The sequence below is a fragment of the Mauremys reevesii genome, linkage group 1 (assembly GCF_016161935.1).
Source record: "Mauremys reevesii isolate NIE-2019 linkage group 1, ASM1616193v1, whole genome shotgun sequence".
Taxonomy (NCBI): Eukaryota; Metazoa; Chordata; order Testudines; family Geoemydidae; genus Mauremys; species Mauremys reevesii.
Window position 1 is genome coordinate 247,700,947 of NC_052623.1, and position 14,534 is coordinate 247,715,480.

At 46.4% G+C, this 14,534-nt stretch overlaps 1 protein-coding gene across 1 annotated transcript; it reads right to left on the reverse strand.

Annotated features, from left to right (window-relative positions):
* Positions 1-3,357: 3,357 nt before the first annotated feature.
* On the reverse strand, positions 3,358-8,698 carry LOC120408358 (perilipin-3-like). Its single transcript, XM_039545209.1, has 8 exons — positions 8,633-8,698; positions 7,959-8,038; positions 7,392-7,587; positions 6,201-6,283; positions 5,649-5,901; positions 4,989-5,185; positions 4,624-4,746; positions 3,358-3,996 (listed from the first exon to the last, which is right to left on the reverse strand). Exons 2-8 carry the CDS (start codon positions 8,019-8,021, stop codon positions 3,604-3,606), a joined length of 1,308 nt encoding a protein of 435 aa, XP_039401143.1. The 5' UTR covers positions 8,022-8,038; positions 8,633-8,698; the 3' UTR covers positions 3,358-3,603.
* Positions 8,699-14,534: the final 5,836 nt, after the last annotated feature.

Here is a 14,534-nt window from a genome sequence, read left to right on the forward strand (position 1 = left end):
CAGTTACCCAAGACCACCCTCAACACATTTTTCCCCCCAGCATGCATTGTGGGGAAATCCCAGAATTCAAATGGGCAGCGGGGACTGCGGGAACTGTGGGATAGCTTCCCACAGTGCACCGCTTCCAATGTCGACGCTTGCCCCGTTATTGTGGACTCACAAAGTCGAGTTAGTGTCCTTAGTGTGGACACACAAATTTGACTTTGTAAGGTCGATTCCACAAATTCGAATTAAGTTAAATCGAACTAAACTGGTAGTGTAGACATACCCTTAATTCCCACCCTTGTAGTCTTTTTATGGCAGTGCTATTGTAACCCACACATCTTCTGGGTGTGGTGTTCTGGCTCAGCGGGTGGCACCGAGACCACTTCAAGAGAGAGCAATTAAGGAGTCTGCTCTACAGCCTCAGCTAATACCTAGTTGGCTTTTAGCTCATGCAGTAGAGGCTCATGCACTAAGCTCCAGAAACCCCCAGTTCAATCCTGCCGACTGGACTTTGTCAGCGTTACACTGTCCCCTTCCCTTCTGACTGTTTATCCCAAATGGGCAACTAGACTGAGATTCTGCCACCTTTTCGTCTTAACATTGTCATGCAACATTAAAATATTTGCCTACGGACCAGGACTGAGCAAATAATGAATTTTTCATTTCAGTGGCTGAACAAAAATTAAAATTAAAAACAATCAGTTCAAATCAAAACTCATTTTATTTTTCAGTTTTTCCTCATTGAAATGGAATAAATGAGCAAATGTGTTTCAAGCCAAACAAAACAATTCACTTGACCCTAAATATTTTTTTTTCAGTTTTTCATTTCATGTAGGTTTTGGGTGCTTTTTACCCCCTCCCTTTTTTACAATCTAGCTAAATTTTGAAAGGAAACACCATTTCAAAACGAAAAAAAAAAAAATCAAGTGTTTCATTTCCAGATGTTCAAAATGAAACTATTTGAAATGAAAAGTCAAAACATTTCATTCTGAAATGACCAAAACAAACTGTTTTGAGTTTTTCCAATTTCTTTCCCCCATTTTTTACTTGAATTTGCAAATAACTTCTGTGTTCTGAGAAAAGCATTTTTTGGCAAATTTCTGATTAAAAAATATTTTAGCCAGCTCTAGCGAGGATTCTTCATCCTGTGTCAAATTGAGCCTCTATTACCTGAAGAATCCAGGTTCCTTGGCAAACTTATACACCTCTTTAGGTGGCCTGGCTACTGGGGTGGGGTTGGGGACAAAACACCCCACTGTGTTAGGCTGGGTTATACGACCATTCTGATGTGGCAGCATTTCACACCCACTGGGCACAGGGACAAATGACTACACAAGTTGCAGAGCAGTAGAGAAGCTGGCCTGTATTGTGCAAGTTCCCCCCGCCCCCCCCCCCCAAAAAAGAGTCTACATTTCTAGGTTGCACTTTCCTGATAGAGATGGTATTTTTTCAATTCACCTACAAGTACTGTACTCTTTATCTTTTTACAGTCCACTATTGGTAAAAAAAATATACATAAAGTGAGCATTGTACAGATTGTATTGTAATAGATTTCTATTTGAAAATGTAGGACATCCAAAACTATTTAATTGGTATTCTATTGTTTAAAGATGTGCTTAATTGCACTGTTAATGATTTAGTTCAGTTAATTGTGTGAGTTAACTACAATTGACAGCTTTACTTATTTCATTTGCTGAAGTCAGAAATGATACTGGCAACAAGTTTGCTGGAATAAGCTGCATCTCCCTTTCTAGTGTAGGCAAGGCATTCATAGTGGCTTTTATAGAAGGTAGGTATTCCAGAACCACTAGATCAGTTTTCCCTCTGTAGAAAGAGTGGGCTTAGAAAACTGCATCTGGAACAGCTTCTCTCCCATTGACTTTGGGTACAGCTACATTGTGCAAACTTTAGCACTTCTGCACATTAGGATGATCACAGCCGTAATAGTTGCAGTTGAGGCTTCTGTGCTACCCTGCTGTAACTGGGCCCCCTTTTGCTAGTTACTGAATATAAACATTTCAAAAGACTGCATGATTCTAGAGACTGTATCCCCATTATGCAGAGGCATAAAGCATAGAAATGCCTTAGGGAGTGGCAGGGCTGGGAATAACCTAGGACATAGCTTATTACCACCTATCATAACACTCAAGCTTGGCCTGGGTTTCAGATTAAAGCACTTAGTTCAGAGCAGCCCAGTTTTATTTTTAAAAGTTTTTAATACACTGCTCTGCAAGACCCATGTGACAGCAATGTCACTCATTGACAATGAGACTTGTGATGAGCACTAAGTGCTCATATCACTTGTAAATGAAAGTTGGCTCAGGGAGGTCCTGCAATGTTGAGTGGAGCAATGCCTAAATACCTTTAAGCACAAGGGCCCTAATGTTTTTGCTTTCCTAGGGTATGTGGTGCCCTAAACAGAACCCATATCATCTGTATTATGGGCACTGTACCATCTTCTTTTGATATTCAGAAGCTCTTATTTTAGTGTCTGATTTGTATGGAAAATACAAAGCAAGCGATTGATGCCTTTGACAGGTAAGTCTGAGGCTGTGGGAAAAGCTGAATTACTCACCTTTTGACAAAAAGGGGTTGAGGATGCATCTGAAGTGGTCCTTTACCCACAAAAGCTTATGCCCAAATAAATGTTGCCTTTAAGATACCACCAGACAGCCTGTACCCACAGAAAACCAAACACTGCTACCCCTGATACTCGTCACCCTGATGTGGATTTAAAGGGCCTGCTTTCCTAAGGGTGAAGATTGCATCTACAACCTTTCACATTTCCAGCTGATGTGGAAATATGCAGCCTTGATACTGACTCAGTGATTTTATAGGTGGTTGAAATAATACATCCACCCACCAGAACCACCAATATTTTATAGACTGACATTTATGCCCCAGAGCCCCTCTAGGGACAGCCCTATTTTGAGATGGACAAAGGAATCCTAGGCCTGTTTTCTCCTGGGGCAGGGGCCAGGACTGAGCAACCCAGGTAGTGTCTAGCCCAGGTTGGCTAGTCAGTGGTAGGAATTTTAACCAACTGCACTGTGTGCTTTTCAGAAGTTGCTACCTGAAATCCCAAGTGCAATTCTACCACAGCCATGAGAGCAACAAAAGGAAATGTCTCTGTTGCAAGTTATAACCAGAAACTAAAGCATGTTCACATCTAGAAATACTTAGAACCAAATCTAAAGCCTTAATTTCTATGGTATATGGGGTAAGCTGCCCAGGCTTTTAAGTGTCTACACACTAATGCCAGTGGTTGCTGCTACTGGCAAACAAGGCTACATATAGCATGACTAACTGCTGGCACAGACGTCTACTATAGAACTGGAAATCACTTCCTAGAAAGAGCAGATTAGACCTTCATTCAAATGCAGTGGCATTTTATTTTGAAGACAGTGATAGCACAAACAAGTAGTATCTGAGCTGAGAAGTGATCTACATTATAGCAGTCACACAACACCTCCAGAAATTAGCAGAGATTTAGGCACAGTGCATACTAGTACTAGCCACTGGTGTCTTTCCTGAAGTATGACAGTACACACGAAGTCAGAAGGAAGACTAAATGAATTTGCCTTCTTCCTTAGAAGTTGAAGTTTCAGGTCCTCCAGGTCACAGGTCCTCCTTAGACTTGGAGGCTTCCTCAGCCTCATTTTCTTGGTTTTGTGGTTCAAGCGAGTCTGCAGACACCTTTCCAGATGGGATGAATGGTCCCACAACCCAAGACAGAGGAGTATTCTCCATCACATATGCCATCAGCTCATCTACATGTTCCTGGGCCTTGGTCACCATCTCCTGGCTCTGGGTTAGGAGGCTGCTGGAGAGATCCTGGAAGGAATGGGCAGTGGAGAAGGATGCATGAAGCTCTTCAATGTTGCGATACACCTGTTTCACCTTCTCCTGGAAGTTGGTGGGGAGACCTTGAATGCTGGATACTAGCATCTGGCAGGCATCCTGCAGCTGCTGGATAATGCTGCGGGACATAGCCAAAGTCTCAGACTCCATCTGTTGGAGAAATAGAAGCTTAATTCTAATGTTCAAAACACAATGAGGATCAGACTTGCTATTGCCACTGCCTCAGGGGATGTTGTAAGGCAGCAAGTTATGCTGCAAGGTACTAATGGCAGTCAAGGTCTGATGGAAAGACCATGGGCACCAACAAGGTCTGCAATGGGTGTGCCATGATCTTTCATGATAAAGAAAGAGGCCAAGTTGTGCCATCCCTAAGAGCCTCCATTGTCACAAGTGGCTTCTAACAGAGGCAATAAGCCATGTAAGATGGCTTAGCTCTATTCTGACCTAAACCAAGTTGACAGGTTGCAAACCCATGATCTACTATCAGTTTTCAGGTTGGGCAGAGGTTTAAAAAGTAGTAGGCATGAATCTCAAGTGACTATGCTTCTTGGGCACAGACCTTGCTGGTGTGACATCACCTTAGGGCTGTCTAAGCAAGGAAGCCACTCATTATGCTCAAAAAGGGAACAACTTTATGTAATAAAACTAAAGTCACCCGAGTTTGAGCTACTTATCCAAAGATGCAATTATTCTTGGCCTTGCAGGGTGGCTAGCTTCAGACCAAAAGTGACACCCCCCCCCCCCCCACCCACCATGCACACACCCAAATGTACATACCTCTGGTTTTGCCAAATCCTTCATTTCACTGCTTTTTGGCTGCTCTCTATTCCAGCTCAGCCATATGTGATGGAACTTCTCCTGGACTTCTTGGAGAGAGACACCTTGCTTAAGGTATTCAATCTAGAAGTGGATTAAGCATATTAAGAGATGAGACATTTGCACATCAATTATTTAGTTCCACTGTTTGACATGTCTTCACCCCACAGTGTGGTATGCTCAATGCATCAAGAGGAGAAGGGTCTAGTTACATAACCCAACTATGAATGAGGTCTAAGCCTCATTGCATCACATTCTATACAGGTGTGGTTAGAGTGTTCCCTGCCCTGAAGGGCATCAGTTTTGAGAGATAGTGGAGTTCCTACCAGTCCCATGGTTTGATGAAGCTGGGAAAGAGCCTCTCTGATGCTTTGACTGGTATGTCTCATCTTGTTTAGGGAATAGTGGTAGGCACGTTGGCGAAGTTTGGTTGACAGGGAACCTAAACGCACGAAGTAACTCCGATGCTCTTGTGGCTGTGCTGAAGCCACTTCAGCCCCTTCCACAGATTCAGCAAGTTCAGCTAGAGGGAAGAGAGTTCAGGTTGTTCACCCTCAGGTTGAGAGATTGGTAAAGGAGTACGAGCCATACTGATCTGCTAAATCTTAAGCTCCCTTGTAACAAGCATTTGTGTCTTAGCGCCCATCAAGTACCACAGAGGTAGCTTCAGCCTTAAAACAAAAGGCCACATACAATACAGCATTACTAAGGATTTTGCTTACTTTGCAAATGACTGACTTCTAATGAGTAGTCATGCCCATCATTCCTTCTAGTACCACCCTGTCCCCACTTGTTGCTCAATTCATTTTACATTGTTACATGCCCACCAACTCAAGTTAACCCTCAGTCTCAGCTATGAAAAGGCTGTAGAATGAGCCTCCATTTGGTGACAGATAAGACTGAGAAGCCTTGAGAGAAGTTTGGCACAAAGGGAGGATTACCCTAAACTTTTAGGGATAATAGGCCTGTCATTCATTTGTTCTGACCTAGTTCATCATCTGTCATGGGAAGATAGTGATCCAAGAGCTCTTCAGATTTCTCCAGCACTGCTTCCATTCCACTTATGGCCAGTTGGCCCATTCTTGATTCCACAACTGTGCTCATGCTGTCAGTGACCACTGATTTGGTGGTCTTCATACTGTCCTGCACAGCCTCTTTGGTCATATCTACCATTCTCATCATGGTCTCCTTGACATCTGTCAGTCTGGAAGAGGCCAACTCCGGTGTTTCAGATGTAGCCTAGAGAAGAGTGATCAAGCAAGATATTGTACAGTAATTCAGGGCAATACCACCACATTTACCCAGAGATTGAGGTTGGGGAGGGGATTACCACCTGCTCTGCCCCATAGGTCAAATCTTCAGGGGAAGAACTGCATCTTGCTGTTAAGCATCAGACCAGAGTTATATTTAGACCCTAGCTCCTGCCTCTTGACCACTTTTAGTATGGAGTGTACCTCTGCTGGAGGAAGCATCCCATTATTGGCATCCCTTTCAGAAAGGCATGATGTTTTGTCTAGTGAGAGGGTGGTGAAAGTTACCTCATCAGCAGTCTGTTGAAGGATTGGTAGATTCTCCTCCACTTTGTCAGGTACTTCAGAAACACACTCCTCTGCTGTTGTCCCTATAGAAAAACCAGAGTTCAGTTTCTTAATTGGTCAATTTTGCTATTGTAATATTTACAGACTCTGGCTCACATCTGTAATGAGAGCTTCAGTTCTCCAATATGTTCAGGCAACAATTGTTCTGGGTTGTAGGGGCTGCCCATTTCCCCCTTCCTTCCCAATGTAAGGTGGTTCCTTCCCTCCCTCTCCCTCAAGAGATGAGCTCTTTTGTAAAAATTTTCCATGAAAAATAGTGTCCCCTTCAATAGTTCATAGTTCCATGCTTCCTCCCATGCACCCTAATTGGGCAACTGACTTAAGATAGTTATAACTAGCATCTGAACACTTTCTCATCCCATCTATACTTACTGCAGAAGTCTCTTACCCAAGCATTCTAGGCATTACTTTCCAGGCTCCCTCACCAAGTGAGAGGTTTTTATGTTCTGAATAAAGTGCAATCATCTCACTCCATAGTCTTACAGCTCTGAAGCTTTTTTATCAAACATTTAGTATCCCTCTGGAAGGCACCAAGAAGTTTTTGCAATGCCTTGGCTGCGATAAGTCCAACTAACTGTTCTCATGAAGGAAGCAAGCAAGTCAGGGAGCAGCCATTGTGTTGAGCTATTGCCTGATAAGCAGCTAGTTAAGAAGTTTGCAGTGTTGTTGTAGCCACATTGGTCCAGAATTATTAGACCAGGTTAGTGAGGTAATATTTTGTTGGACCAACTTCTGTTGGTGACAGCCTAGATTTGGAGCCTCTCTGGTTGCAGAATGAGGAGGAGATCTCATTTTGCAATTAGGTACCTTTCAAAGGGTGTTGCTTCTTAAAGGGAAAGGAGCTTAGCACTAATCTCACCTGCTGGCTACAATGAAGGTGAGGGCAGGTTCAGCAATAGTAATTAGTGTCAGCAAAGCCCTTTGTTAGCCTCTAGCAAATGTTGCTTACATGCATGTGCTACTGTATTATTTCTATATTGTCACACCACCCCCACTGCCAGCTTCTCCTCTGGTACTGATCTTCATGGACCCAAGTTTTAGAGATGGAAGCTTCCCGACAGGGTGTTAAGAGCCTACTGTGGAGAAACTGTACCATACAAATAGAAAGGTCTGCATATATGCTTTACTCACCCTCAGGTTCAAGTTTAGTTACAACTGGCTGTGCACTGCTAACTGCAGCATTGGTTATGGAGGTCACTCCCTTCTCTGCCATGTCACAGATGGACCTCACATAGGGATGGCTCTCCTTGGTGGAAGCATAGGCAGTGGCAGCCAGATCATAGGCAGAGTTGACTAAAGGTAGACTGGCCACCCTCCTCAAGACATTCTAGTGAGGCAAGGGACAGAACAGTGAGTCAGGGAGGCAATGTTCTACACTGGGGCTGAACCTTTACATCAAGGGTGTAACCACTTGAAAGAGTGTTAGCCGCAATCAAAGGATTGTTTAATGGTCAAAAATCTGAAGAGGCCCAACAGCTGCTTTTGGGGTTAGTACAGAAACCGGATCACAAGGTTAACTAAGGCAAGAAGAATTTTTAAAATCTCATTATAAACCAGGCTATTTTGCAGCATCTGGGAGAGCAACTGCACAAACCTCTAGACACCGAGATGTACATATGTGAAGCCTGCTACCAGATAACAGCCAGCCATCGTTCATATTCACATGTTGCCCAGCAATGCTTAAGAGGGAGCACCTACCTGTTGCTCTTCCTCCCCATGCTCTGGGGATGCCATAGTTGTGTCTTTTCCATTAGAAGTCATGGTATGATCAGATCTACCTGAAAAGGGCAAGAAGAAAGGCCTGAAGATACAAGCTGAGTTTCTTAAGGAAAAGTTACAGCACCCTAAAGACAAGGGTGGTGTTCTACTCCAGAGAGGGACTAGAAGAAATGGCAGAGTCCTCATCAGATTAACAAGGAATATTTAGAGGAATAGTGAGCTAAATACATTGTCACTGCTTTTTTAAAAAGCAAGAAATATTTCAGTTCTGCTACAGCTAAGGAGAAAGCAAGCAGGATTCCTTCTCATGGCAGAGTGGTTGAAAGTCTTTGGTTATTTTTGGAGAGTCTATTAAAGGCAGTAGGTTTCACTACTACTAAAGGCCATTTAATAGCTCTAAGTACAGGGGGTGGGTAAGAATGGGATCCTGTCTCATCAGCTAAGAGGCTTAAGGCCAGGGTGCGTTAAGTTTCCCAGACCCAGCTTCCCAACTCCTATCCTACCCACAGCTTCTTAATACAGACATTTACACATACAAACATTTCTTAGTCACATAAGTGCACAGCCCTGACCAAGGAACTGTATAAACAATTAAAAATAAACTAAAAAGCCTCACTAACAAGTCCCACTCCTTCAAGGAGTGACTCACTGACCTTTCTCAGTACTCCAAACACTGCTTTATTTCACTCACCAGCTGGTCAGATTTTATACACCCCTGGTGATGTAATTGTGAGGGAAGAGAGTAAAATACTCAGGACTGACAGTTCAGGTAATAAGTGAAAAGAAGGCTTTGCTAACCAATAGGAGAATGCAAATCCTTTGGGGACTGCAAAGATTGGGAGTGAGTTATTCCCCAAATGTGATTCCAATTAACTGCACTGGGTCTTTGCTGTCATCCAGCTGAACTCACTTTCAATCCACATCCTACCTAGAAACAATTGCTAGTTAGGATGGGTAACATTTTCAAAAACACTTGTGTGACTTAAAAAGCCATTGACTTTCATTGCCCTTTCCAACGGGAAAAGGGAGAGAAAAGTGGTTTTTTTTTAAAAGGTAGAGAAAAGGGTAAAAAATTGAAATGGAACTTTTCATTTTATGAAAAATCTAAAAAAAAAAACATTAAAAAACCCAAACAAATAAAAAATCAGCCAAATATAGACCATCTCTGGCAGTAAGGTTGCAGATAGCAATGTGTCTGCTTCACCTGCATCTTGGCCATAGTTTCAAAGTAAAAAACTGGCACATTGGAACAAGGAGTGGCATATTGGAGATAGGTAGTTTTTTCCAGTGGTTAGAATACTAGCCTAGGATTTGAGCTGGGTTCAATTTTATGCTCTACCACAGACTTCCTGTGTGACCTTGTACAAGGCCTCTTGATGCCTCAGTTTCCCCTCTGTACTGTGGATAACATGGCTTCCATGCTTCATAGAAGTTTTGTGAGGTGCTCAGATACTCTGACAAAACAAAGGCTATAGAAATACCTTAGATAGATAGTGAAGCATTTTGTTGGGGAACAAGAGTTAGGTAGGGTAACTGGAAGAACTTGCCCTTCTCCACCTTCATCCCCCTTTCAGAAAAAAGGGAACGTGTGCCACTTTCTGTTTCAGGGAAGGATGAGAGAAAAGAGTGTTTATCCTTTTGTCACCCCTTCGTTGTTCTCCCTCAGAGTTTGAATTGGAATTGGATTGAACTGGAAAAAAGGTGGTGGTACTGTCCCAAGTCCTGCCCACAATCCAAGCTCTGCCTATATGAGATGCTATTTATAGCAGATTGTGCAGGTGTAAAGAACATGAGCACACATGCTCTGCCGGGTTCCCCTTTGGGCTCTCTGTAAGGTTCAGCTACACCACTGGATATGACCAGATTAAGATGGAGGCACAATAGCCACATGCCTGGATCCCAGTCATGTGATTATGTCAATCTCAGCTTTCATTTAAAAATAAATGTTTCTACCTCACATGGCTGCAAAGAAAAGCTGAGATTATCCATTGAATAGAACTGAGACAGTGATGTCTGCCTGTGCCTGCCCCCCGCCTCCTGCAGAGGGAGAAGCAGCATCCATACCAAGGGAGGTAACTGTTTACCCCCCACTTGGCCCTCGCTGTTCTTGGTGTGCGCCCACCCACCTTCCCAGGATTTCAACAGGTAAATGCCTAGCTGGGCTCTGTGGGATTGGTGGCATCTGGTCTTTTAGCCCCAAGGGTCAGATATTGGCCATGGGAGTGTGAATAGTTCCCTAATGACATCCACTCTCACCATGAAAATGAGATGCCACCCCGGGTAAATTATACAGCTCTGCAATGCTCCCTCTTTTTTCTTGCTTACTTTGATCAGCAGTGAAATAGTTGAAATTCTAGACATGTATATCACCATCACTTGGCATCGGAGTTACCCCACTTTGATGAATGGGGCAGTTCACGCCTCTCTGAGCTCCTGTGTCAGGCTTTGTGGCATTACTTGTGATATGTTTGAAGAGGTGTGAGGTTCTGGTGCAGTTAGTTGGGGCAGCAAAAGAGCCATGGATAAACCAGAAGCAACTGAGATTCTTTAGTTTAATTTTGATACCCTAACCAGTGCCAAATCCATCTTAGGCCTGGTCTACACTAGGAGTTTATGTTGAATTTAGCAGCGTTAATTCGACTTAACCGTGCACCCGTCCACACCAGGAAGCTAATTAGTTCGACCTAGAGGGCTCTTTAGTTCGAATTCTGTACTCCTCCCCGACGAGGGGAGTAGCACTAAATTTGACATGGCTATGTCGAATTAGGCTATGTGTGGACGGAAATTGACCTTAGTAGCTCCGGGAGCTATCCCACAGTGCACCACTCTGTTGACGCTCTGGACAGCAGTCCGAGCTTGGATGTTCTGACCAGCCACATAAGGAATGCCCAGGGAAAATTTGAATTCCTTTTCCTGTCTGGCCAGTTTGAATCTCATTTCCTGGTTGGACATCGTGGCGAGCTCAGCAGCAATGGCAACGATGCAGAGCTCTCCAGCAGAGGAGTCCATGCAATCTCAGAGTAGAAATAGGGCCCCAGCATGGACTGACCGGGAAGTCTTGGATCTGATCGCTGTGTGGGGCGATGAGTCTGTGCTTTCGGAGCTGCGCTCCAAAAAACGGAATGCAAAGACCTACGAGAAGGTCTCCAAAGCCATGGCAGACAGAGGATACAGCCGGGATGCAACGCAGTGCCGCGTGAAAATCAAGGACCTGAGACAAGGCTACCAAAATGCATGCCATTCTCGGTGGGTCTGCCACCACTGCCCCACCAGTGACCGTGGACTCCAACGATGGGATAATGTCGACGGCCAGTTCCTCGGCGATGTTCACGGACAGGGAAGATGAGGAAGGAGATGAGGAGGAGGATGAGGCAGCCGACAGCGCTTACAATGCTGATTTCCCCGACAGCCAGGATCTCTTCATCACCCTCACGGTGATCCCCTACCAACCCTCCCCAGCAGTTACCCCGGACCCTGAATCAGGGGAAGGATCAGTCGGTAAGTGCTTTAAACATGTAAACCTTTATTATTAATGTAACAGGAATCTGAACTATGTGAAAAGGAGGTCTATATATATGGGGATAGAACAGAAATCCTCCTGGGAGATCTCCACGAAGCTCTCCTGGAGGTAATCGAAAAGCCTCCGCAGGAGGTTCCTGGGGAGAGCTGCCTTATTGGGTGCTCCGTGGTAGCACACTTTTCCGCGCCAGGCTTTCATGAGGTATTCTGGGAGCATTGCCTCCACGAGCATGGCAGCATAGGCCCCTGGTTTGTGCTGGCTTTCACGCAGCATGCACTCTCTATCTCCTTTAGTGACCCTCCTCAGGGTGATCTCGCTCGGAGACTCCTGCATTTAATTAGAGTAATTTGTGTACTGTTAGTATTGGGAATGCTTGACTGTTCCTTTGCATGACAATAAGTCTCCGTTTAGAGCCACCTGGTGGAGGCTGCAGAGGGGCAGCATACAGGGATCTTTCCCAGGGAACAGCCGCGAGGAGGTGGAACAGGGGCAGAGTTTATGCTTTCCGGATTGCCTGCAGCAAGAGGACAGTGCCATACATTCAGTTTTAAGCAGCCTAAAGTCTATGGCTTACCATGCCTGCCTGCTGCATGGATTCTGCTGTCCTGCCCCGCTTGTCTGATCTCCAGTGCAAGACCCCAGGCAATGAAAGCGAAAGCCGAAAATTAGAACTTGTCCTGAGTCAGTGCTCATGAGATAGGTGCTGTGCATGGTCTTGTTCACAGAGACTGACTAGACTATGTTCATAGTTCGCAAAAATGTATCTTTGTAAGGAATTCACTCCCTTTTTCCCATCACACATCTGCCACTGTATCCAGACCTGTTCCAGCATCCCTCTCACATAGGCTGGCGCAGATTAGGAGGCGCAAGACAAGGACAAGGGACGAGATGTTCGCTGAATTTATGGGCTGCTCCCGAGCTGAGGCGGCCCAGCAGAGCCAGTGGAGGGAGAACCTCTCTCAGTACCAGCGCTCACACAGCGAACGGGAGGACAGGTGGCATCAGGAGGACCAGCAGGCGACTCAAACGCTGCTTGGACTAATGAAGGAGCAAACGGACACGCTCCGGCACCTTGTGCATGTTCTGCAGGACCGCAGGCAGGAGGACAGAGCCCCCCTGCAGTGTATCTGCAACCGCTCTCCCCCGCCACAAAGTCCCAAACCCCCCTCACCCAAAGTAACAAGAAGGAGGGGCGCCAGGGGCCGTGAAAACTGTCACTGCACCCCTGCAGAGTGCACAAATACAAGAAGGCTCTCATTCCCTAAATGTTGAGAAGTCCTTCCCTTCCTGGCTCACCCAAGCCCCAATCCCAGTTTCATCCCCTAACTGTGTAGTTGATTATTAAAAGTAGTTTGCTGTTAATTACTATTTCCGTCAAATTTTTCTACAGAAGACTGTCTGTGAAGGGGGGGGGAGGGGGTTGTTAATTGCATAGGACAGTCACCTTTACCAGGGTACAGACACGGGGGCAGGATCAACAGCAGGTCTCACACACACAGTGCAGTCAGTAGGCACCCTGGTTGGTCTGGGAGGTGTTTTCCGTGTTCTGTGTGGGTCGGGGGTATGTGACTTTGTGGCATGGGAGGGCGGTTACAGAACTTATGCAGCGGTCCTTGTCCCAGACCACAGAGCCACGCAGCAGGGGAATCTGTAACCGTCCTCCCCCGCCACAAGGTCACATAGCCCCCGCACACAGAGTCCCGAAAAGGAGGGATGGCAGGCTCCATTGAAACAACCAGTCCAGCACTGCAGACCGCTCTAGGAGCAGGAGCCTATCATTCCTCGAGTGTAGAAGCGGTGTTAACATCACTGCACACTCTACCCACCACAGTCTGCGTCCCTGTTTCAACCCTTTAACGTGAATTCATTAATAAAGAAAACGTTGTTAATTAACAATGTTCCATTAACTTTATTTTTAAACGTGTGTTGGAAGGGGGGAAACGTGGTGAACGGGGTATGTAACCGCAGAAGAAAGTCAACAGTAACTGAAGCAGGGGCAGATTCAGCTTCTCTGTAAAGAAACTGAACAGTCACAGGCAGGGGCGGCTCTAGAAAATCGCGCTGCCTGGGGCAGCCTGATGTGCTGCGCCGCCCTTCCTCGGTCCCGCGGCGGGTCCCCTCTTCCCGCGGCTCCGGTTGAGCTCCCGCGGCAGGTCCACCGGAGCCCCGGGACGAGCGGACCTGCCGCAGGCATGACTGCGGGAGCTCCACCGGAGCCGCGGGAACAGCGGACCTCCCGCGGGCACAGCTGCGGACGGTTCGCGGGTCCGGCGGCTCCGCTTGAGCTGCTGCAGTCATGCCTGCGGGAGGTCCAGCCGAGCCGCGGGACGAGCGCCCCCTCCGCAGTCATGCCTGCGGCAGGTCCGGTCATCCGCGGCTACGGTGGACCTCCCGCAGGCATGACTGCGGCAGGTCCACCGGCCCAGCCTGCCGCCCCCTAGATTTGGCCGCCCTAGGCACCAGCTTGGTTTGCTGGTGCCTAGAGCCGCCCCTGGTCACAGGTTACCCTGCTCCCTGAGGAACCTAGCTTTCAAAGCCTCCCGGATGCACAGCGCTTCCCGCTGGGCTCTTCTAGTTGCACGGCTGTCTGGCTGAGCATAATCAGCAGCCAGGCGATTTGCCTCAACCTCCCATCCCGCCATAAAGGTCTCCCCCTTGCTCTCACAGAGATTGTGGAGCACACAGCAAGCTGCAATAACAATGGGGATATTGGTTTCGCTGAGATCCATGCGAGTCAGTAAGCTCCTCCATCTCCCCTTGAGACGTCCGAAAGCACACTCCACCACCATTCTGCACTTGCTCAGCCGGTAGTTGAAGAGCTCCTTGTCACTGTCCAAGGCGCCTGTATAGGGCTTCATGAGCCAGGGCATCAGCGGGTAGGCTGGGTCCCCGAGGATCACTGTAGGCATCTGCACATCCCCAACAGTTATTTTGTGGTCCGGGAAGAAACTACCTTCCTGCAGGTGTCTAAACAGACCAGAGTTCCTGAACACACGCGCATCATGAACCTTGCCCGGCCACCCAACGTTCATGTT

What these genes read in the sequence shown, in the direction of transcription:
- LOC120408358 (XM_039545209.1), bottom strand. Translation starts at nt 8,021, where the DNA reads ATGACTTCTAATGGAAAAGACACAACTATGGCATCCCCAGAGCATGGG. An exon ending in CATGACAGATGATGAACTAG is followed by an intron (nt 5,186 to 5,648) that starts GTCAGAACAAAT and finishes TCTTCCCTCTAG; the next exon opens with CTGAACTTGCTGAATCTGTG. An exon ending in TTCATCAAACCATGGGACTG is followed by an intron (nt 4,747 to 4,988) that starts GTAGGAACTCCA and finishes ATCCACTTCTAG; the next exon opens with ATTGAATACCTTAAGCAAGG.